The sequence below is a fragment of the Muntiacus reevesi genome, chromosome 7 (assembly GCF_963930625.1).
Source record: "Muntiacus reevesi chromosome 7, mMunRee1.1, whole genome shotgun sequence".
Lineage (NCBI taxonomy): Eukaryota > Metazoa > Chordata > Mammalia > Artiodactyla > Cervidae > Muntiacus > Muntiacus reevesi.
In genome coordinates, this window is record NC_089255.1 from 98,155,047 (window position 1) to 98,180,791 (window position 25,745).

At 44.0% G+C, this 25,745-nt stretch overlaps 1 protein-coding gene across 3 annotated transcripts in view; it reads right to left on the minus strand.

Annotated features, from left to right (window-relative positions):
• RPS6KA5 (ribosomal protein S6 kinase A5) overlaps positions 1–25,745 on the minus strand; it is a 185,730-nt gene that overhangs the window by 8,212 nt on the left and 151,773 nt on the right. For all 3 annotated transcript variants that reach the window (XM_065940932.1, XM_065940931.1, XM_065940933.1), the window contains 7 exons: positions 21,230–21,380; positions 17,191–17,352; positions 14,183–14,308; positions 13,671–13,804; positions 12,924–13,017; positions 9,271–9,441; positions 5,643–5,834 (listed from right to left, as the gene is read on the minus strand). In XM_065940932.1, the coding sequence (XP_065797004.1) occupies positions 5,643–5,834; positions 9,271–9,441; positions 12,924–13,017; positions 13,671–13,804; positions 14,183–14,308; positions 17,191–17,352; positions 21,230–21,380 (1,030 nt within the window). The remainder of the gene's footprint in view (positions 1–5,642; positions 5,835–9,270; positions 9,442–12,923; positions 13,018–13,670; positions 13,805–14,182; positions 14,309–17,190; positions 17,353–21,229; positions 21,381–25,745) is intronic.

Here is a 25,745-nt window from a genome sequence, read left to right on the forward strand (position 1 = left end):
CTGGAGTTCTGTCCTTGAGGACTGTGCTGAATCACTGGCGATCTGTCGGTGCTGGGTCCCCCATACCTAGGTTCTGTGGGTGCCGGGCTCACAGAATTCACGTTTCCTGTTCCTGCAGCATTACGGTCTGCTATTAAGAGGTCTTTGTTCTGCGAGCGCACCTGCTCAGCTCCACTTGGTGACAGTAGGTGGCAACTCATGGTGCACCCTCTGTTTGCCTCTTCCCTGCCTCCCTCCTGCCTCCCTGGGATTCTGGTCCTTAGTGAAAGTGAACGTCGCTCAGTCGTGTCTGACTCTTTGTGACCCCATGGACTGTATAGTCCATGGGATTCTCCAGGCCAGAATACTGGAGTGGGTAGCCTTTCCCTTCTCCAGGGGATCTTCCCAACCCAGGGATCAAACCCAGGTCTCCCACATCGCAGGCGGGTTCTTCACCAGCTGAGCCTCCAGGTCTGGTCCTTAGGAACATGACAAAACGTAAGCTTTCACTTCAGGTTCTGCTTTCCAGGGGAACCCAGACTAAAATAGCTTCTCTTGTTGATAAACATTTGACTTGTTTCCAATCTGCGGCACCCTGAAGCCTGCGGCTCTGTATCTTTGTGCACATCTCTTCTGGTCCACAAAACAGGCATTTCTGTTGGCTACATCCCTGAGATGGAGACTGCTGGGTCATTTGGTCTGCGTGTTCAGCAGATTCTGCCAAACGGTTTTCAAAAATCTGCTCCCCTTCTTAATCTTACCCCACTTCCTAACACATACATGGATGACTAAACATAAAGAAGTATCCTTTATAGTAGAGTTTTCTTGCTCTGCTGTGTAAATAATTCAACAAGCTGTTGGGTAGAAAGATAAATTCATCATCTTTGGAAATATTTAAAGGAGAGGGGTGATAGGGACTTTGTAGAAAGATCCCTTTTCTGGAAGAGCTAGAATTAGACAACTTTAGGCTCCTGTCAACTCCAAGATCTTAGAATTTAGTTGATTATCTAGGAATCAACTTTGTTAAGAATAATTCTGTGTCTGCAAACTGTTGGCAAAGGTTGTGATAAGAAATTATCTATATACATAAAGATATATATGTGTGTGTGTGTGTATGTATACACACACAAGAGGGAATTGGGGAGAAAGCAAAAGTAAATGTGGTAACATGCTAAATGTTCACTGTGTTGTTCTCCCAAATTTTCTCTAGGCCTGAAATTTTCAAAATACAATTTTGGGAAGAAAGTGGAAAAATACAAAATCCTGAATAAAGTGAAAAAATATGAAATCCCAAATAAAACACTTGGAAGAAATATGTTTTAACTGTTATTATATTCCATCCCATGGGTGTGCTATATATACCTATGGGATACCATATAATCCTACGCTACATTTTCTAAACACTGTCTGTTAAGCTTTGAAATACTGTGTGCCTTAAAAATTCATGTGCTGACTGTTTATAATAGCCAGGATGTGGAAGCAACCTAGATGCCCATCAGCAGATGAATGGATAAGGAAGCTGTGGTACATATACACCATGGAATATTACTCAGCCGTTAAAAAGAATTCACTTGAATCAGTTCTAATGAGATGGATGAAACTGGAGCCCATTATACAGAGTGAAGTAAGCCAGAAAGATAAAGAACATTACAGCATACTAACACATATATATGGAATTTAGAAAGATGGTAACGATGGCCCTATATGCAGGGCAGAAGAAGAGACGCAGAAGTACAGAACAGACTTTTGAACTCTGTGGGAGAAGGGGAGGGTGGGATGTTTCGAAAGAACAGCATGTGTATTATCTATGGTGAAACAGACCACCAGCCCAGGTGGGATGCATGAGTCAAGTGCTCGGGCCTGGTGGGCTGGGAAGACCCAGAGGGATCGGGTGGAGAGGGAGGTGGGAGGGGGGATCGGGATGGGGAATACGTGTAACTCTATGGCTGATTCATATCAATGTATGACAAAACCCACTGAAAAATAAAAAAATTTTTAAAAATTAAAAAAATTTAAAAAAATAAAGGAATAGGATAAATTATGCACATTTAAAAAAAAAATTCATGTGCTGAAAAGTCACACTCTCCCCAACGTGGCTGAATTGAGGACAGGACCTTTACGGAGGTGAAGGTGGTGGGGACGCAGGACCTTCATCCATGAGAGTGTCCTTGCAGAGACCAGGGAGTTGGCCTCCTCTCTCCGAGCTCATGCGAGGAGAGGCCACGTGAGGCCCCCATGAACAGGTGGCTGTCTGCAACCAGCGGGGAGAGCCCTCACCAGATACCAGCCTGCTGGCTCCCTGGAACTGGACCTCCCAGCCTCCAGAACTGTGAAATAAATCTCTGCTGTTCAAGTCGCCCCATCTGCACTATTTTGTTACGGCGGCCCTGAGCAGACTAAGACACCGTGTAAGCTCTATTTTAATCAGAGTCCTGAATGCTTCCAATGAACTGCTCATCCAGGAGGTAGACTGAGTTGTAACCAAAGTCACAGGTGTGACATGATGCATCTTTCTCAAGTATTTGCTTTACCCAGTGATGATAACGTAAGTTATCTTCATATTAAAGTATCCATATTCGTGTTCATCACGTGCAACATGTCAAAGGGTCACAGACTTCTAAGGCAAACAACTCCAAATAAATTTTGTGCCTACTATGGGATAGCTCAAATCTAGATCCTCTGGAGAGAAGCACTCACTTATATGGGAAATTTACAAGGTGTTCTTTTTTCTCCTTGGACAGTTTAATGCAGGCGCTACCTTAGCTTTTCTTACGTAAGTACTGGAATGGCCAGAAACTTTGTTCGGGTTTTCCATGGGCTGTAACAGAACTTGAATGAAACTTTTGGCCAACCCAGTATTTCATTTTGTATCTCTAAAAGGCAAGGATTTTTAAAATCCCACAACCACAACCTATGATTGCACTGAAAAACAATTAGCAGTAATGCCTTTGTATCATCCAATATCCAGTCAATAATCAAATTCCCTCAATTGTGTTATACACACTGTATAATAATATAATCACATTTGCATGACAGTTTGAATTTAACAAATAGAACTAAAATTAGAATTTGCTTGAAGTAAAATGAATTCAAGTAAAATGCAAACATCATTTCTTAAGTGTCTTTTAACCTACAGGTTCCCAGTCTACTGTTTTCTTATAACTCATTTGCTGGAGTAACCAGGTTGTTTACCCTGTAGAGTTCCAGCAGTCTGGACATTGTGATTATAAACTGGCGGTATCGTTTAATCTGGTGTTTCCTGCTCCTGTTTAAGAGTTGACAATTACATCTAGAGAGAAGCCTGGCTTCTCTCCACACCATCATATGAGGTTATTTCCATAGATAAGGCATTTGGAGGCTCTAAAATACCTGTCTGCATGTCTAAGAGTGTCTTTTAAAACCTTAAAAAGCATGATAATTACATTTGGCCTGTATTTAAGTAAAGGCTCTTTTACAAGGGGGTAGTCTTGTATTATTGCTAAAAAAGAAAGGCTCTTTTTTATTTAGATGAATTTTTTAGGAGAGTGCTACTGTAATCAGTTTAAGTCGAACAAAACTCAAATCTACAGGAGTTAGCTGTTTAAATCATACTCATAAATATGTAGTTGAATTTGCAAATTATAAATGATGACTTAAAACTGCTGAAATGAAAACCTATAGCTTAAAAATAAAAGAACCATCTTGCAAGGACTGGCTCCCACTGGGGGAAGCCAAACGGACACCAAATAACCCGACGGAGGGACGAGCCCAGAAGGAAAGAGCGCCCCAAAGGGAAGCTGAGAGGGCTGCGGGCGGAGTGCCAACCTGACGTCAGAGCCGGGCACCGCCAAGGAAAAGGCTGGCACAGCCTGCGTGGGGTCTCCGCAGCCGCGTCCGACTCTGCGGCCCTGAGGACTGCAGCCCGCCAGGCTACACGGGGTCCCCGGAGGAACGCTGGCGTGGGCTGCCATGCCCCCCTCCCCGCCCAGGGGTCGGGCCGTGTCTCCTGTGTCTGCCGCACTGGCAGGCAGGTGCTTTACCACTAGCGCCACCTGGCAAGCCCAACATATCTGAGTCTTGCTTTTAGAGGGGTTTAAATAGATATGTTTTTTTCATTTTTTAAATTTTTTACATAAAATTTTTTAAATTTCTCCATTAAAACATAGACATTAAAAACGCTTCTCTATTTAAACCTCTCTAAAAACAAAATTAAAACCTCATATAACTGTGAACAAAGTTTTCAAAGAAATGACAAACCAGAAGAAACATTTCCAACATTAATGTCTGACAAACGATTAAAATCCTTAATAGAGCTTTAAGTTTCAATATGAAAAATTTCCCCATGGGAAAGTAGGCAGAGCTCATAAACAGCAATTCATAAAAGAGAAAATTAAAATGTTCAAATACATGAAAAGATGCACACACTAAATACACATCAAAGAAAATGCATGGGACTTATAATAACCATAGGAAGTAATTTAGATTGAAATTGACAGTATCCCATGTATTCACATACAGTTGATGAGAACATGATCTGGAAACCTTCTAGAAGGAAATACAGCTATATATGTCAAAATAAGGATGTATATACCCTTCTCCTAGGAGTCTAGTCTAAGGAAATAGATCAATGCAAGTACATATATCAAAAATATTCGTGTGGCTTATAATTAGTGAGAGGCTAGAAAATGCTAACTGCTCATTAGTAAAGAAATGTCAAACTCTGGAGACCCAAACTACATATCACATAATCTCATTTGTTAAAAAAAACCTAAATATATATACAAGCATACAGAAAAACGTGTAGAAATATATGCAGCATACACAATATGGGGGAGGGGTGGGCAGAGGGGAAGAGCTTATACAACATCATCTCTATATGATGAGGTGACGAGTGGTTTCACCTTGCTCCTTGTATCTTTCTCTATGTCTGAAAACTTCTCTCTATGATTAAGCATTACAAATTGTATGCAGAAAAAATAAAGCTATTTTGAGGAAAAAAAAAAAATGCTGAGATTTTTCTAGCTCATGTTGTTTCTAATCATGGCTGCCAAGGAGGTTTTGTGAAAAGCATGCTTACCATGATTACTATAAGTTACTAAGAATATTTTAAATTTTATTTATTAATTTGTTAATTTATCCTAAGTGATATTCCTCAATTGCTTTTTGGGCTGAAAATCTCAGAGACTATACTTTTAAATATTTTTCCATTAATGAGTCACTTTGCTAGTTCCATATTATATCTAATATGCATAGCTTATGAAAATAGACTATTGCTTCTTTAAAAATACATATATATAACTGTATTTCACACAAAACACAGTTGCCTTAAATATTCTAAATAAACCAAAATAAAAATTCCTACATTTTCTCCAAAATAAATTTTAAGAAAGGAAAATAGTCTTCAGTCAGGCCTTTTACTGTTTGTGCAGAAAAGAAATCAACTTGCCAATTTTTTTTAACGAATTTAAGAAAAACCTAGAGGGGTGGGATGGGGGTGTGAGAGGACAGGGTGATGTATGTACACAAGTAACTGATTCACCTCATTGTATAGCAGAAACTAGCATGTCATTGTAAAGCAATTATATCCCAGTGGGGGGGAAAAAAAGACAGACAGACAGCAAAGGGATAGATGCACGGGACACAGAGAACCGACGGAGTTGATGGCGTGGCCGATACGAACTCACCAAAATGACGCCCAAGCTCCAGAGGTCGCAGGACTCATCATAGCCATTGTGATCCAAGAGCTCTGGGGCAGCGTAGTGAAGAGTGAAACACGGCGTCTTCAGAGGCTGATTATCAGGTGGCTTCAAGCGTGCAAACCCAAAATCAATGACTTTAATTTCCAAATTGTCATTTTCATCAGTAAACAATAAATTCTGCAAGATAAAAAGTTTCTCATTAAAATGTCAGGGGCCTTGGAGAGGCATTTTGCAACATTATCTATTAATATTTACACTGGACTCAGACACAGAGATCTGACTCGGTGGGTTGGGAGTGGGATCTCAGCATCCGCTGTTCTCTGCTTTAGCTTTCTGGACCACCTCGAGTTTACAAGGTCACAGGGGACACTCCCAATGGTGTCATGCCCCTTCTTCGTCTTTTGCTTGTGGTCTGTCGTCTACTTCTTCCACCAACCTCCCTTCCAACCTGGCTCTCAGGTATCTAATCCTCCTTTAGAGATGTCACCAAACTGAAGCTGACAACTATTATATTTTCTTCTAGCATTTACTGTTCTTTTCTGGCATTTATCAGCTCTGCAATATTAGTTCAATGTCTTCACCCACATTAGACCACAATTCCATGAGGCCAACAACTGTGTCTATCTTACTCATGACTTTCTCATGTAGCAGGTGGTTTTGGTAAATATTTGTCTGTTGAATGAAGTCAAATAAAATAGTTATATAATATCTAGCAAAACAGTTAACAATATTTAGTAAAACCTATTAAAGAGTACATTGTGGAGCCATGCATTTCAGAAATATTTTTTCCAAAACAGTTAATACTTGAACATTTTTTGATGCCTATGGAGATTATCTATTATTCAGAAAATGTATTTTCCAAGCCTTCTCAATCACTAAGGTTTTACTGATTACTTCTGTCTTGCTTTTTATCTACACCATGCAACATACAAGATCTTAGTTCCTCAACCAGGGATCGAACCCATGCTCCCTGCACTGGGAGTTCCCCTCTTAACCACTGGACTGCCAGAGAAGTCAGTGGACTGCCAGAGAAGTCCCTGATTACTTTTGTATTTACCACTTGTTTAAACAATCTAACTATACTGGTGTGCAAATCATCATTTTTATTAGTACATCAAGCTAGTACCCACAGTAAGTGAATCTGATAATATTGTCTTTAGCCATCCTAACAAAATTTAGTATGAACATTAAATTATTGCCCCAGCTCTGGAACATCATTTGCTTTTTAATATTATTCAAAGTGAAAAAAAATATATCATAGAAGGCTTCATTGATACAAAGAAGAAAAATCTTCTAGGCCCCCTTTCAAAAGTTAAAAATGAAGTGGGAGGAAAGAAACAAAAAAAATTAGCTGAAAGGTTTTCTTAAATTTTCCATCATACTAAATGCTTAATCCTGAATTTTTGATGGAACTTAAATGTGAATGTAATTCAACGGAAGGCCTGGCCGCCGCTGCAGGCACCCTGGCGTTCAGGCAGGAGAACCTGGAGAGCGCCCAGCTGGTGGCCCCGGGCTCTCCTGCAGCAGAAGGCGCCGGGCGGCGGCGCAGAGCAGCGGGTGAGGCGCCCGGCCTGTCCCCACAGCCCGCAAGTCTCTGGGAAGGACTTCAGAGTCTCCTGTACCAAGACAGGCTGAGGACTCCCTTGTTCACAGATCCTGAAACGGAGGAGACGTGGCATTCCCCTCTTCACTCCTCTCCCAATCCTCAAAGTGGAGCTGGGCGTACATGGTCCAGAGTGGCAGGAAGTCACCACTCAAACCACTTCTGTCCTTGTCTCAAGCTGTGCCAGGAACTAATTCGATAAAATTTCTCAATCTTTCAAGAATATGGGGATCAGTTTGAAACATACAAAGCAGCCTACTAAGAATGTCAGCCAGCTTCTAAATGTATTTGATTCTCACCACCTAGAAGTTATCTTGCCTGTGTAGAATATGAATACCACATAAATAGCTACCAAAAGAGACATTAACAGATCTTGAAATGCTATCAATGTGAAAGGGATTAAACTTTTGCCTTGAAAATAATATAATCAGCCACTTAAAAGTCAAAGTGAAAGCGATTTTATTATGACAATGCTAGTACAAAGGTACATTTTCATGTCTCCAAAACACGTGTTGGTTTAGGACTATCACAGTAGCAGGATGTCCTATATAATGAGACAGTTCTACTTTTTAAATGCCTACCTGAAACAAAATCTTTTTAACAGATAAGAACAAAGCTATGTGAGTGTTTTTTTAATCAGTAAAATCGGAAGGCGAATTTAAGTTCTGTTGGAGAGGACAGTTGCATCGTTTGAGGCTCATGAGGGGACAGATGGCCAGTTATCAAAGAATAAAACATGTGAAAATGAATTCTAGACAGTCATGGAACAGATCTTTTCAATTAAAAAATTACATGCTTGTTCCTTGTCTATCAAAAAAAGCATTTAAGTGGTATGTGTTCACATTTAAAAATAGACAGCTAATCTCCAGTGTAGGGAGCGCCAGGTTTTCCGTGGGCGCTGTGTGGGAGAGTGAGAGCTGTGATCCAGGGAGCAGAGGGGCAGCGATCATAGCTGCCAGCTCATAAAACACAGGCTGCTTCTGACTAATTACGAGTAATAGGAATAACAGTAATAGAAAGTACACAGAAGTTTAAATACTTTAGGAATCAGTCAGTTATATCCAAAGACAGAGAATTCCATTTTCAAAACATCCTCTTCCTACCAGTTACCTAAGGTACTTAACCAAGAGGTGTAAATGGTGCTTTTTGAGAGAGATTGTTTCATAGTCTAACACAAAAATAAACACCAAATTATTATTTTAAACATACTTGAAAATTCATTACAATCTCATAGCAATTAAAACTGAAATTCTATTTTAGAGAGTAAGTATATATAATTTTGCCTATGGTAAAGGATGATTCACTGTTTTCCTTTCATAAAGGAGTGGGTTTTGTTTTTCAATTTGCATTATTATTTTGATGATTTTCTAAAAGGGAGGAATTTTCACATTTTTGATACTAAAAAGGGATTATTCTAGAGTTAGAACCTTCTTTCTTAACCTTTTGAAAGAAAACATATATGAAAAGCTGCTACTTCTACACTGCTACACAGTTCTATAAATACTGCAGTAGGGAGCGAAGAAAAGCACATGTAAGGATCACACAACTAATTACACCAAGACAATGCTTAAATATCCAAAACAGGATTATACACGTCCCTATTAATGAGCTCATCAATTTGATTATGAAAGTGAAAGATAAGCTTTCAAAATGCAACCATTTAAAAAAAAAACTCTCTAAAATGGTATACATATAGGAGGGATATTATTTTCTGCTACAAAAATTTCCATTGCTATTTTTAGTCCACAACTGTTGCATAAAGTATTTCTTCCATAAAAGGTTCTCACACTTACAAATATAACCTTGAGATGATCAGCTGGCAAAAAAAGAAAAGACAGATTTATTTTAGACTGAAATAGAAAAGGAAAAAAATCCAAGAAACATGGTATTTGCAAGTATCTATTTAGAAAAAATCCCTGAAAATAACCCCCCCCCCCCCACCAAACAAAGCCCGCGCATGTCTAGGGGACATTTACGAGCGATGCTAGACTGCACTGCACGACTTTATACCTCGGGCTTCAGGTCTCTGTGTACCACGCCGACGTCATGCATGTGGCTCACAGCTGAAACCAGCTTCCGCATGATGCAGCTGGCTTCTGTCTCACTAAAGTGCTTCTTTCTCTTAATGCGTTCAAACAGCTCTCCCCCGTTCAGAAGTTCCATCACTAGAAATGTGTGAAGCTAGAAAAGAAAGAACAATGTGGAGGGCCTTACTGAAGAGGAGGAGAGGCTGATCAATGCATAAAACATTTACTGACTATGAATTGTAACTGATAAATTTAAATAGTCCCTTGTTAAAATAATCAACGGTGATCCTTGCATTTTAGAGGAAAGAGTTGAAGGATAATGTGTCTTTTTTAGAGTTCTATTTCGGTAATGGAAAATTTCAAGCACTGCAGTGAAATCCTTATGTCTCCTTTCCTCCACGAATTTTTTCAGCTGAATTGCATTCCAACCCTCTCTATTGAGTTTACATACGTTTCTTTTTAAAGTGTGACCTCGTACTGATAATAATGTGAAATTGGCTGCTTTAAATAATATAGAAGATTACTGATGGAACATGTTGCCCACGAGAGGCCTGACACATACATTTAATGGCAAATTTACTTTTAAAAAAAGGCATTATTGGATGATGTCACTTTAAATCTTCTCTTAGGGCTCCACAGATTAGTTTCAGGGTTCCTGTTAATTCTCACGGCAAATACCCATAACTCACTATGGGCTTTTTAAAGACAAAATTGCTTTTGATCCCAAAGGCATTATCTTAATTAAATAGTATCAAAAGTTACATACTTATTATATTTTGCATATATTTCCATAAAGAAAATAACACAGGAGCTATTGAAAAGCAAAGGAATTTACCTGCTCTCCAATGAACACAAATGGTTTAAAAAAGTTATCAATAATCAGATTCAAATGCTATGCCTTATCACACCAATGTCACTCAACAAACAAAACAAAGCATGCTTCCTTTTGAATTAGCAAAGTCCAGAAAAACTGCATCATAAAAAAGATGGCTATAAATACATGATCCTGCACACAATGGGCATATTCTAGAAGGTGAATAACCCTTTTTTCTTTTTTTTTTTTTTTTAAAGAGAATTGCTCCCAGGCTACTAAGGACTATGCTAACTTGAATTTCTACATCAGCCAAATTAGGTCAAAGCTAAAGGTCTGCTACAAGTGTATGACAGCAAGCTCTCAACAAATGAGAGGCAACACCTAGAGTGATTTAAGAGATAAGCTTTAAAGTCAAGCCTGCATCTGAACGCCATTTCTGCGACTTACTTATGACCCAGTGGATGTTACTTTACCTCCATGAACTTTAGTACCCTTACCGATAAAAATGCAGATAATGGGGGGAAATGTGTATATGGTAGCTTGAATAATGGCCCTTTGAAGATGTCTACATCCTAACCCCCAGAAGTGAGGGGTGCTACCTTGTATGATGAGGGGATTTCTCAGATGTGATTAAGGATCTTGAGATGAAAAGCAGACTGTGTTGGATGTGGCATGATGTAGGCAACTGTATCACCACTATGGGGAAAAAAACAACCCAAGTAATCAACAACTGTATATGAGAACAGCAGCGTATCTCTACTGGTGCATCCAGGATTCCGGCATGAGACAGTGCTCTGGCCGCGCGGGGTCTCCGTGTGGGTGTGGGGGGCTCCCTCACTGCAGCACGCGGGCTCAGCTGCTCTGAGCAGGTGGGATCTCAGCGCCCCAGCCAAAGACCGAGCCTCGTCCCCCACACTGGAAGATGGGGTCTCGACCACTGTACACCAGGGGAGTTCCCCATGAGGTGGTGTCTATCCTAGTAACTCTTGAACATAACAGCAGCAGATGATAAAGTTAATTTGTCACATAAATACAATATTAGGGGTGTAACTGCCGAGATCTGATGGTGGCCCGAAGGTCAGGGATCCAAAGCCTTGTGGGGGGAGGAGCAGCTCAGAGCACAGCTGCAACCACGGGGGGGCATGCGTGGTTGTTGCTGTGTGCCTAAGGCCATCCACCAAGCTCTTGAGGGATGTGCAAATCATCTCCCACAGGAAGCCGTCCTGTCTCCTCCTAAGCACCCCCAGGGGACAGGGACTCACCTCCTGCACTGCGGTTGAGGGCCCTGAAGAGGCAGAGGCTGCGAAGGAGCAGGGAGACCAGTCCCCCCAATCCTTGATTCAGAGGTCTTCCTTTTCTGATATGAGCACCAAGGAGCAAGTGGACAATGCCATTTTTGGGGTGCTCACTCACCTGATACGAAAACCAGATGGTGCATCTGCCTCCCGTAAGGCAGGAGGACACAGTGATCAAAAGCCTGCTTTGAAGCTGGACTGTGTAGGTTCAGATCCCAGAAGGACCACTCAGAGATGGGGAGACCCAATTACTTCATTTCTGTGAGTTTTGCTTTTCCCACTTCACAGAGTCATGGTAAGGACTGAGTAAGACGATGCGTGTAGAATGAGAGCTGCGATGCCGGGACCACGTTAGGTACACGCTAACGAACAGCAGCGATCGCAGTCTCGCTCCTGCTCCGCCGCGGGTCTCCCCGGGGCCGTGCGAGCCCCCGGCGCTCCGGGGGGTTCAGTGCGCAGAGAGCTGGGCCACAGCTTCCCGACCACGCGCACGTCAGAGCAGCACGTTGGAGGGAGCCCAGAACCGCAGACCAGCTCTCCGGCGGGATTTTCACTGACTGGCTATGTGACTGTGGTTGGATAAGTCTCATGATTCTTTTTTTCCCCCACTGTGGGAAAACACTCATGGCCCTTCTGAACCTGTTTCTTCACTGGTAAAGCTGGGGCCAGCCACACCCAGGACGGGCTTCGGCTCTGCGGCCTCGCATGCTGTCTTCTGTGCAAATGTGCCACCACGCCCAGTCGGGAGGAGAGATGACTGTGGCGGAGCGATGTCTGCAGAGGACCAGGCACGGACCTGGCCCAAGAGCATCCCTCCCGGGTCCACCGTGTCATGCCCCGAGTGAGGGTCCTGACGGAAGGCGGGCTGGAGAGGGGACAGCGCGGGGGACGCGAGCCCCTGGAATGAGAAGGGGGAAGGGAGCGCCTTTGCTCTTCTGCTTCCTATTTGCTCTTTACCTTGCACTAAGGAGGCTTCCCTGGTGGTTGAGCGGTAAAGAATCGCCTGCCGATGCAGGAGACCCGGGTTCGATCCCTGGGTCAGGAAGATCCCCTGGAGAAGGGCATGGCAACTCCCTCCAGTGTTCGCGCCTGGAGAATGCCATGGACAGAGAGGCTACGGTCCACGGGGTCACAAAAGAGTCAGACACGGCTTAGCAACTAAAGAAAAAGGAGAGCAATGAGGCTTCAGGCTGAGCTCCACGCTCGAAGTCACAGCGGCGGGCTGCAGGCGGAGGGAACAGCTCTGAGAGGCGCGGCGGCGGACCGCAGCGAGCGCAGGGGCGGACCGCAGCGAGCGCAGGGGCGGGGCTTCCACGCCCCCTCCCTCACCCTCCGCCCAGGCCCTGCAGAGAGAAAGGGGGCGGCGCTGACGGGTGCGCAAAAGTCTGCGGCGTGGGTTTTCACCTCTCCAGTGGCTGCGTCACGCCCCATATCCCTGACTCTGCGCCAGAAGCAACGACAACACTGCTGAAAAGTAGAACCTTGCATATGAATTAGTATGCACAGTAAAAAAAAAAAGCCGAATACCTGATCATGAAAAACTTCATGTAATTTCACAATATTGGGGTGTCCTTCGCAGAGTCTCAGAGCTGTTACCTCTTTCTGAGTGCTGGCTTCCATCCTGAAAGATGAAGCAGTCAGTGTCTACACTCCTTTTCACCAAGCTGTTGGAAGTACAGCCCCAGCCCTAATTTTGTTTGCGCTTACAGCATATTCAGATGTGAGTGTCAAAGTATCAGAAGGAGGCCTTCATAAAGCAGTGAGTCATACACCCACCAGAGCAAGTAAAGCATTATTCTTGAGAAAAGTGATTATTTCCGAGTCAGGAAAGTGCTTAATCATATGAAGAAATGGATGCCCTATGTGCTCGACAATTTGGTAATAAGAATAAACCATCATGGAGGTAACAGTCAGTTACCAAAACAACTAGTTCTCAAAGCTACCTGTGGATTGCTAAATATTAATTATTTCAGACAAAATATTTCAAATAGAACACCTAATAGGAATGGCAACAGCTGCTGAACTCACTAAGCAAGTCTGTTTAAATAACACTGCCGCAAGAAAGTCTTCTCGAAATAACCTCAAAAGTGTATCACACTATGATTTATGTCTAACGTGGATTACTGTCTCAGAGCTAGAAGGATAATGGATCAACTGATGAGCTGAATGGCTAAAACCTTGGTTAAAAACCTTACAGCATACTGTTACTTTCCTTTTCAATAAAGATCTTAGAGAATCCATCCACTAGAACGAATATATGAGAAAAGGGCATACCTTTTGCTGATTATTTTGACTGCGAATGCTTGGTTACTTTTTTTGTGAATGCACTTTCGGCAGATTGAAAAACTTCCTTCTCCCAGTGGCGTGTCCTTCAGATCTAGGTCATAGTGTTGGTAGAATGGAGACTCCTGATAAGAAACCAGCACCATTTAACTTAAGAAAATGCCAGGCACACACAGGGACAGATAGAACTGCTGAGTAACAGAACATTATGAACGTTCATAAGCAGGACTGGAATTCGTTTATAATCTTTAAAAATTCATCATTAGCTCGCTTCTAACATCTCTCTCACTTATGTAAATGCACCATTTTCTACTGCTGTAAAAAAGGCGCTCCTTCAAATGGACGTTGGTGATTTTCTAGGGCAAATATCGCTATTTCCAATTCACTTTTTAAAATTAGGTTTGAGTCAAATGGAAAGTCTACTACATTTACAGGACTTGAGAAACACGACTAGCGCGGTATTTAAACCATGAGCAGGTCACTTAACCACCACGCAGCTATACCTTCAGCATGGCGCTCCTTGCAACATGCATCTCCCCGGGGCGGTCAACTCCCATGTGAAACTGAAGAGGATCCATGACAGCTGCATTACGCTTGAAGAGGATGGAAGGAGCAACAAAGGAATAGCCCTTAAGAAAAAAGAAAAGTAAACAAAATAAGTAACCATTTTCTCTCTTCTGACTCGATGCTTTCACTGCCGAGGCTGTGGGTTCTGTCCCTGGCTGAGGAACTAAGATCCCACATGCCATGCGGCATGGCCAAAAAAAAAAAAAAAGAAAAATATTCAGATTTGTGTTAGGACAAATCTAGTTTTACTTTATTTGCAATCCAAAATGCAAGGTCATTTCAAATCAATAGAATAATGCTTCTCAGAAGGCGATAATGCCATCTTCTGGTAGAACTCACAGATTCAAAATGAAAGGCAGAGAAATACTTCTTCCCTACAGCTATATTTCTTTTGCACTGCTGATAAAAATTTGCTTATAAACACAACTAACTTCTCAAAAAAGGTATAGTTAAGGAACTAAAATGTGATTGAAATGCTACTGGTTTTCAAACTAGCAAAATAGCAAGTTTCATTCCAGTTAGCTTCTAAGTCAGCAATTGGCTCCTCTGTCCATGGGATTCTCCAGGCAAGAATACTGGAGTGGGTTGCCATTCCTTCTGCGGGGGACCCTCCTGACCCAGGGATCAAACCTGGGTCTCCTGTATCTCCTGAACTGCAGGTGCATCCTTTACCTGCTGAGCCACCGGGGAAGCGATTTGAAATTGAAAAGCAATAAAATCAAACAGCAGAATGATGTGCCGAACCAAAAGTGGTACAGCTCTTCTATGACTTACACTGGGGTTCTGTCCTGATAAATTCACCATAAATTGAAAACATTACAAGTTGAAAATGCATTTGACAGACCTAACCTGCCTAACATCATAGCTTAGGCTGGCCTACTTTAACCGTGCTCAGAACACTCACATAAACTAGCTGGGTAAAATCATCTAACACAAAGTCTGCTTTACAGGAAGTGTTGACTGTCTCATGTCAGTTACTGACTGCTGCGCTGAGTGTGAAACGCAACGCTGTGTGTCCAGAGCAACTGCACAGGCTGCTCACAGTCACGGTGTCTGGACGCCAGCTGCACGGGCTGCTCACAGTCACCGTGTCTCTGGACGCCGGCTGCACGGGCTGCTCACAGTCACGGTGTCTGGACGCCAGCTGCACGGGCTGCTCACAGTCACCGTGTCTCTGGACGCTGGCTGCACGGGCTGCTCACAGTCACCGTGTCTCTGGACGCTGGCTGCACTGGCTGCTCACAGTCACGGTGTCTCTGGACGCCGGCTGCACGGGCTGCTCACAGTCACGGTGTCTGGACGCCAGCTGCACGGGCTGCTCACAGTCACCGTGTCTCTGGACGCTGGCTGCACGGGCTGTGTCTCTGGACGCTGGCTGCACGGCCTGCTCACAGTCACGGTGTCTCTGGACTCCGGCTGCACGGCCTGCTCACAGTCACGGTGTCTCTGGACTCTGACTACACGGGCTGCTCACAGTCACGGTGTCACTGAATGCTGGCTGCATGGGCTGTGTCTCTGGACGCCGGCTGCACGGCCTGCTCACAGTCACGGTGTCTCTGGACTCTGACTACACGGGCTGCTCACAGTCACGGTGTCACTGAATGCTGGCTGCATGGGCTGTGTCTCTGGACGCCGGCTGCACGGGCTGTGTCTCTGGACTCCGGCTGCACGGGCTGCTCACAGTCACGGTGTCTCTGGACGCCAGCTGCACGGGCTGCTGACAGTCACGGTGTCTCTGGACGCCGGCTGCACGGGTTGCTCACAGTCACGGTGTCTCTGGACGCCAGCTGCACGGGCTGCTGACAGTCACGGTGTCTCTGGACGCCGGCGGCACGGGCTGCTCACAGTCACGGTGCCTCTGGACGCTGGCTGCACGGGCTGCTCACAGTCACGGTGTCACTGAATGCTGGCTGCATGGGCTGTGTCTCTGGACGCCGGCTGCACGGGCTGCTGACAGTCACGGTGTCTCTGGACGCCGGCGGCACGGGCTGCTCACAGTCACGGTGTCTCTGGACGCCGGCTGCACGGGCTGCTCACAGTCACGGTGTCTCTGGACGCCGGCTGCACGAGCTGCTCACCACAGGACCAAGGGCTGACGGCAGCCCCCATCACTGAGAATGGATCCTACTGCGCACCCTCATTCCAGGAAACAGCAAACTTCAAAGTGTAGTTTGTATCAAACATGGATCACTTTTGTACCACCATAAAGTCAAAAAATCCTAAGCTGAACCACTGTAAACTGGGGACCATCTGTACATGATGGATGATAATTAGTTCAAGCGAGAACACTCAAGAAACATTTCTTCCATCTGCACTGTGCTCAGCCAAGGGCAAGCCTGTGTCCAGAGACAGGTAATATTGGGATGCTTCTGGGAATCAAGGAAATGAAGCTACAATGCCATTTAATAGTAAGAATATTTTATCTTAAGTCTGAGAAAAGATACTTTCCTACATATAAAATCCTTTCTAAATCTTTTTTAAGGGTTGGGAAATAGTTCAGATTACTCACAGAAGATAAAAAATCAGGCAACACTGTTTATACAATACTAAGAATACTGTGTTTGAATAGAGGTAAAGTACTGCATTTTCTCAAAAGAGCCTGAACAGAAATAAAACTTCAGGTGCTAGGTCTAACAGTTATTCACATAAAAAATAAACACAGAGATTTCCTCAGGGGTCCAGTGCAGGGGGCGTAGAAACTAAGATCACACGTGCTGTGCAGTGCAGCCAGAAATAATTAAATATATAAAGAGAACTCAAAAAATAAAACACATAAATAATGTCTGCTATTTAACAAACTACAAGCTTCAGTTAACGATTTGTCATATCTCTGTATGTAATCATTTTAAAGAGATTAGAGAGTCCTGTTTTTCAAGATGTCAGAAACATTTCATATGAGAAAATTAATCTTTTCTTTGAAAGCACGGGTGCCCTTCGCAATTACCTGAAACAGCCTCTCGGAGCTCTGGGGCAGAGCTGCGGGAGAGTAGGTGGGATCCATTTCTGTGAATTCTTCTGCAAAGTTACTCACATCTAATTCATCTCGGATGACTGGCTTGAAGGGTGCGGGCACTTTTTTGGCAGCTAAATCATCCCAGTTTATTTTCTAAAACAGAAAGAAAATTGGTACAAAGTAGAAATCAACAAAGTTGAAATACATTTTTGAAAAATAACAAAGGTAGGTAATTTTCATGGAGCAAGAGAGAGAAAAGCACATATTTCCAACCAACAATTAAAAACAATTTCTTCTTTACAAGCAGGAGCATGTTTTGGAGGGGGCATTTCATACATGTGATAAGTTTGTGGAAATTGTTATATTATCGCTATAAAACATTTGGATGTCTCGAGGCTGACTGACTCAGATGCGGCGCTGGCTAGCTCAGCTGTGTTTTCACCGCAGTTTATGGCTCCAGCCGATGCCGGGACTGAAAGGTGGGACCGCTGTCCATCCCACTGCCGTGGGGTCTCGTCCTGGCCACTAGGGGGCACCAGGACACCCCAGTTCACCCTGGGGATATCAAGAATTATTCTGTCATGTGCCCTGAGAAAGGCATTTAAGCCAAACCTAGATTGTAATAAAGGGCTTTAAAATGGATGTGACTATTAACTCTAAAGGAACAGCCCTATTTTCAAGAGGCAGTGCTAACTAGCTTTCCTCCTGGCCATCTAGACAGATTAGAAAATAAACTCTAATTCATGCATTGGTTTATGTCTGTAAGTCTAAACCACACTGTGACCGTAGGAACTTATGTAACCGTTCTTTTCTCATTCAGCTGTATTCAAGGGTTTCAACACTGCCTATTCTCTCCCCCATGGGATAATCCAGGCCTCCTTACACCCATGCACTTCACTAACTGATAAACTGCACTCTTATATGATTCAAATTCAACCCTCTGTTCTTTTTTGTGGTTGTTCTCCTTCTGTCACTTAAAAAAATCTCTGATAATACTTATTGAACTGAATCCCACAGTTTTATATATATATATATATATATATATATATATATATATATAGTATCAATGTATTTGATATTACAAATATATAATATCAATATATTTCTCCTATAATCTGTCATCCTTGATAGTAAGATACAGCCTTACTTTACATACCATTAAGAAAGAAAAAGCATGACCAATTAGAATAGCAAAATTCTGCCCACTGTAAGCTGCATACTGATTTCGGAGACGGTAAAACATGAAACCTGCAGTTCGTTGATGACATTCAGTAAGTATAATCAACATAAAATGTTTTTATTGTGCCCTCTGGTGGAGGCGATGGAGGTACAATCACTAAATTACAGATCTTCAAACTTTTCAGCAGGAACAGGTCTTAAAGATCATTTAGCTCATCCTCTTTATTTGACGCAGACGGAGAGTGAAGCCTGGGAATCAGACGACCCTTTCACTGGAACGTCCGCGAGTGGCAGGGCCAGTCTCTTGACTTTCTTGTTTGCGTTCCTTCCTCTGCAGCTGTACTGTTTTCCACCACGAGCTATGATCTGTGCTTGGCTACCGTACATGTATTAAGAGGAACTTCTCGAGTAAAGGGGTAGCTTAAAGACATCTGTTGTTAGCAGCAGAGCATTTAGCATGTAGAAAGTTGAATGCTATTACAACTCTCTCCACCTCCACTCCATCTGGGTCTTTGCAAGTAGAATTTTGGTCTTTCCTGAAGTATCCCTGTCATTTACAAAGTCAAGGCAATTGAATAACCTAAAATTAATATTCTAAGCTACAGAAAATTGCTCAAATATGACAGCTCTATTGCAATATTCGTAAGTACAGGGAACCGTGGAGAAAAAGATTCCAGGAAAATATGATTTGGGCCATTTTGCTTGAGTCGTTGTTCAGTGGCTCAGTCGTGTCTGACTCTTCGCAACCCCAGGGACTGCAGCTCACCAGGCCTCCCTGTCCTACACTACCTCCTGGAGTTTGCTCAAATTCAGGTCCATCGAGTCGGTGATGCCATTCAACCATCTCATCCTCTGTTGTCCCTTTCTCCTGCCTTCAATCTTTCCCAGCATCAGGATCTTTTCCAATGAGTCAGTTCTTTGCATCAGGTGGCCAAAGTACAGGAGCTTCAGTATCAGTCCTTCCAATGAATATTCAGGGTTTAATTCCTTTAGGATGAACTGGTTGGATCTCTTTGCTGTCCAAGGGACTCTCAAAAGTCTTCTCCAGCACCACAGTTCAGAGGCATCAATTCTGAAGCGCTCAGCCTTCTTTATGGTCCAACTCTCACATCCACACATGACTACTGGAAAAACCATAGCTTTGACTAGACAGACCTTTGCTGGCAAAGTGATATCTCTGCTTCTTAATATGCTGTTTAGGTTGGTCATAGCTTTTCTTCCAAGGAGCAAGCATCTTTTAATTTCATGGCTGCAGTCACCGTCTGCAGTGATTTTGGAGCCCAAGAAAATACTGTTTCCATTTTTTCCCCATTTTTTGCCATGAAGTGATGGGAGCGGATGCCATGATCTTAGTTTTTTGAATGCTGAGTTTTAAGCCAGTTTTTTCACTCTTCTCTTTCACCTTCATCTTTAGTTCCTCTTTGCTTTCTGCCATAAGGTTGTATCATCTGCATATCTGAGGTTACTGATATTCCGCCTGGCAATCTCGATTCCAGCTTGAGCTTTACCCAGCCTGGCATTGTGTATGATGTACTCTGCATAGAAGTTAAATAAGCCGAGTGACAATATACAGTCTTGACGTACTCCTTTCCCAATTTTGAACTGGTCTATTGTTCTATGTCCAGTTCTAACTGTGCTTCTTGACCTGCATACATATTTCTTAGGAGGCAGGTAAGATGATCTGGTATTTCCATCTCTTTAAGAATTTTCCACAGTTTGTTGTTAATTTTTGAGCCAAACTCCTGAACAAGGTATCTGAATAGTTTGTTCAAATGTTAATCTTTTAATCTAAGAAATGTACATACTGAGAATTTTATTCTAAATGTATTTCTCACTATGCTAGTGAACCTCTATAAGAAGTACAGTAATACTTTTTAAAACAGCTAAGACTGAAATGTATCCTTTTTTGAGCATTTAAGAACAAAGAGATAATTCTTATTCTCAATTACTATTTGTTTTTCTCTATTAAGCATGAAAGCTTACTCTACAGTAGTTTTTTCTTTGTTTTGGCATGATATTTTCATTCATTTTTGTGATAATATGAAAGCTCAGTTTGCAAAGTAAAACTCCGATGGTCCCTCTGGACATAAACATTTAGGTCATGTTTCTTGATACTATGAAATTATTTAAAAGTCATAAGCTCAGAGTTTTAGAAATCAAAGTCATTATATTTCAGGTTGACTATTTAGATGGAAATAACTAGCCAACTCAGTCTATTTTTTCCCAGTTATTGAAAACTACGGTTGGTTTTTTTTGACTACACTGAGCAAATTAGGGTGAGCAGACATGCTGGTGCTCCATAGAATGAATGGTCTCATTAGGCTTTTGCAGAATAAGAAAAGCATCATCTCAAGTACAATGAAAATTAATGAATAATTCTTCACATATTATAAATATTCAACTGAGAAGGAGGCCGATTTTGAATTGTCTAAGATTTCTCCTGGGAAAGAAGAGATGAAATCACTATCTAAAAAGCATAACACAGTGGCAGTAACAGCTCATGAACTGAGACTAAAAAATTCAGTAAAAGTCTCCTCAGTCTATATGCCTAAACTTCCAAATCACACATGGAATCCAATACTTAGAGACTCTAACCAATTAATATGTAGAAAACCAACTGTTATTGGGATCCTCCCCATTCTCACTTCATTTAAAGAGAAAAAGACTATTTAGGTCCTTACAAGTAGAATTCTAATCCTTCTTAAAGGGTTCTATCATTTTAAAAAGGGATAACACACATGGAAGCAGAGAGAAGACGACTCTGAAACACCCACGTTCACTCATTTCGCCAAGAACGCCAAGTACTCTGAAAACAGCAGGGCCAGAAAACCACCTGCTCAGCCTGTCTCACCTGAAAGAAGGCGTGCTCTTTGATCTCATCTGCGTCGCGGGGACCGCAGCCCAATCTCTTCTTGGGATCTTTCATCAGGAGACGCTGGATCAGGTCTCTGGCTACAGCACTCATTTCCTGGGGATACGGAGGCTCGCTCTTTAATATTCTCCTGTAGGCAGATAAGACTTGCTGTTAAAACAACCAGAGGGTGAAGTTATAGTGACCATATTCTTTGTAGAAACAATTATGGTGCAACACATTCTGAAATGTAACTATATGTGAAAAATGGGAGATAAAAATATTTAAATTGAGATGCTATGAAATAAAATTTCTGAAACTTAAAGAAGCAGAAACAAAAAGGACTGGATTATTTTCCAGTATGTCAATCCTAATGGGAAGTGTTCGTCGCTCAGTCGTGTCTGAGTCTTTGCGACCCCATGGGCTGCAGCCCACCAGGCTCCTCTGTCCATGGAGTTCTTCTGGCAAGAAGACTGGAGTGGGTAGCCAATCTGTTCTCCAGGGGATCTTCCCAACCCAGGGACCGAATCTGGGTCTCCTGCACTTAGGCAGATTCTTTACCATCTGAGCCACAAAGGAAGCCCATAATGGGAAACCACTATTCAAATATTTAATTAGGGGGGAAAAAAAGGCTTGGAATTGGGTTAGATCTCCTATCTATGGACTAGACTCTATGATGAAAGCTTTCACAATGGAAGCAACTTTAGTAAATTTCAGAGAAGAGAAAATCAGCACTCAGGTTTGCGAGGAGAAGCGAAACCCCAACCACCCCTGCCTCGCTTCCCCTGCCCCGCATGTCAGCGAACAGAAGGTGCCAGCAGGACGCAGAGGGCGGGAGCCCCAGACAGGGAGCAGAGCCAGCCGGACGAGGCTCGGCGCTGAAAGGGGGCATCAGAGCCGGGGGCTCTTCACGGACCAGAGCGTCCTCCTCGTGACCGGCAACAACGGAACAGACCAGGGAGCCCTGGAAGGCGAGAGCCGCTCCAGGAAGGAGCGGGCTCTGTTGTTACCGACGGTACGGTCATGTAAACAAACCAACATAGTCAGGTTTCTTGATGAAATATTTTAAATTCTTCTAAGGTCACGGAGGAAAGCAATCCAATCCTAATGTCCCTCTGTCCCTCTTAAGAGCTGGAGCAACAGTTAAATGAGAAAAATATAATGGAAGTGGTTGCTGGAAATTAGGAACCTTGACACAGTACATGTGGAGATAAACAGTTTCTTAATTATTTGGGTTGGAAAAAGATCCCTGTTGTGCATCAGAACAGTAACAATGTTTTGGAACAAAAAGAGAATAAAGAGACAGTTACAGCGCGATGGGAGCAGGAATTCTGGAGCCCGTCTGGATCAGGTTCCAGCACTGGCTGCGTGACCTCGGAATAGTTCATCAGCGTCCTCCTACCGGAGCTTCCACAACTGCTTTCCCAACAGCAGGACCTGCCTAAAACGGGCATCACTGACACGAGTGCGGACCTGGTGCGTGGTGCCTGGCACAGCCCCGGGACGGAGCAAGCGCCAGGCAGACGCGAGCTCCTCCCTGCCCCCTCCCTCCCCTAAGGAACCCCCGAGAAACAGACGGCCTGCAGCAAGCAGCAGCGAGCTCGGGGAGTGACGGGGAGACGGTCACGGGTGACGAGGCATCCCAGCAGCGCTGTTCATTCCAAAGCTCATTCTGCACCTAACACTCCATGCTGGGAACCTAGAACACTGCTGAAAGAACAAGCAGAACGCAGCAGAGGGATTCCCTGGGGGTCCAGTGGTTAAGGGTGCTCTCCCAACGCAGGGGTGCAGGTCTGATCTCTGGTCAGGGAAGCAAGATCCCACGTGCTGCAGAGCAACGACCCAGCCCGCAGGCCGCAACAGAGAGCCTGCAAGCTGCAACCGAGCCCCGACACAGCCAAACAACAATTTATGAAGCACAGCAGCACCCCCTTTCCCTTCCAATTCTTTCCTGCTCTCCCATGGCCCCCCGTCTGTCAGGGCTGCAGCATGAGGGGGGTCCTCTCTAGGGACATACAGCGTGGGCACCCCGTCTCTCAGGGAAGACGAGCCTAGCCTGCCCGTTTCTCCACCCTTCCCCTTTCCGCAGCCACAAGTTTCTTGTGTGAAAGGGCGAGGCTCCAGATTCCCTGCTGCTGCGTGAGCCAGGTGTAGCAGAAGCACCTTGCTGACTCCTTCTGAGGGTCCTGACTCTGTACCAGTACTTCTTGTACCGAAGTCACCCACGTTTATGGGAAGTCTGCTCCATACCAGGCGCTGGGGGAGGAATGGTCAGTCTTGTTGACCGTGCGGGTTCACAGGGAAAGAGGGTTGGCGAGAGGGCAGTGAGCCCTGAAGACAGGCACGGCCCCAGCGAGACGCCCAGTCTGGGAGGAGGAGCAGGAGACGCGTGCACACTTCAGGGCAGCCGCCTGGACACACAAACAGCGCCGGGTACACCCGAGACGGGTGGGGAGGGGGCCCCATGCAGGGAAGGAGAGGGCTAGATGTGGGCATCGGATCAGGAAGAAACGAAGTAGAAATCTGCAGGAATTCCTGCTGAGACAGAGCTGATGAGGGAACAGGCAGAACAAACAGCGGTGGCTCCAAACCCTCCCTTTTCCCGAGTGGGGACATCACGTCCGGAAGCAGCAGGAGCAGACCCGCCCCACGAGCAGCGGGACAGGCGGCGGCCTCCCTGGAGACCATGCGAGGACCACTGCTGGAAGCGCAGCGGGACAGGCTCCCCAGCAAGGCGGGGACGCTGCGAGGTCCAGGAGAGGGTCAGACAGGGGCGCGGGGAGGGCAGGAGACGGCAGGCTCAGCCCTCCGCCTGTGGGAGGGTGACCTCGGATTTACCTTCCTCTAACACAGTCTCCTTGGAATGCTCGGGTCAAGATGGACGTGAAGCATCCGGTGTGCGGTTACATCAGGTGTGAGGCTACCCCTGAGACGGGAACTGCGCCCCGGGTGAGGGCACGCGGTCCTGGGGCGTCTCAACTGGTTAATAACCCAGGACTGTTTTCCCTTGCCTCTAAATGAGGCTTAGAGCCCTCTGGAAAGTCAGAACTGGCTCTGACTCAGCACAGCACGCCAAAACGCTTCACACGGAGTGTACCGTCATCTCACCCAGGCAACAAGCCTATCAGAGGCTCTTACTGTCCCTGTTTTTCAAATGAGGAAAGGATATTCGCATGAATTAAAATTTCAATCAGATATTTTAGGATCTGGATAATATTAATATTTATTTGCAAGAATAAGTGATAACACAGCTAAGAAAACTTTGAAAAATAGTGCGAGAATTTGCCTAACTGCATGTTAAAATGTATTATGAAACTGTGAAAGTGAAATGGTGGTAAAATAAATTAACAGTCATATCGAGTGAACAGAAGACACCATTTGAAAAACAAGCATATACAAAAAGTTACATTGTTTTTTTTTTTCTTACACTGTTTTTTAAAAATGACCAACCAACACAGGAAAGGCCGGCATGATTTAACACATGTCCCAGGGAACCAGCTCTTTGGGAAGGAGACGGACAAGGACCTCGCCTTGTACCCTGACCCAGATAAACTCCGAACGGAGTGAGGAATTACATGTCAAAATATTCATGGTAGAATCATGGCAGCGAGTGTGTGGGTGTGTGTAGCAAATACTTGAAACTCCCCATAATAGAATATGGTGGAAGCAGTAAAACCATGAAGCTTACATATGTGTTTTGTGTGTTCACTAAGACATGACAACAGAGAACTCCCCCAGTTAAGTTTTCAGTGACCTCATGCTCAGCCCATCACCCCATCACCCACATCCATAAGACTGCTCCTGTCCCCACACTCCTTAACTTTCCTTTATCTTTCTTCATGGAATTTACAGATTATCACGTTTATCTCTTAGGTTGTCTCTCCTCAATAACATGTAAGTTCAATGGGAGTAGGCACTGTCTTTTTTCTTTTTTAAAAAAGCAGTCTTGTTCACTGCTTTATTTCGTGGAGCCAAGAACACTGCTTTGGCCCACAGCAAGTCCTCCACAAATGTTTACTGAATCAATAGATGTCTAATTGTTCTCCATTGACTAAACCAGAATCTTTCTTCCTCAGTCTCAATCAATGTGCATGTGCACAGTCATGTCCGACTCTTTGCGGCCCCGTGGACTGTAGCCCACCAGGCTCCTCTGTCCATGGGATTTCCCAGGCAAGAATACTGGAGTGGGTTGCCATTTCCTCTTCCAGGGGAATCTTCCCAAACCAGGATCAAACCTGATTCTTTACCACTTGAGCCATGCTTGCAGGTAACTTTTTCACTTTTTTGCAGAAGGCAAAAGATGGCTTGATTATTTCTATTTGCTGTCTGTAAGTTCACAGTCTTCCCCACGTCATCCTTGACTCTCTTTTTCTGGTTCCCCAGTGGTCCCAAAATGACAGAATCACTTATGTACCTACCTGAGTTAGAAAGCCTTTCGCTACACTTCACTTACTCTGAATTTTTGTTCATCATGAGCACACAGTAAAGCATATGATGGAGTATCTACTCAATGGTA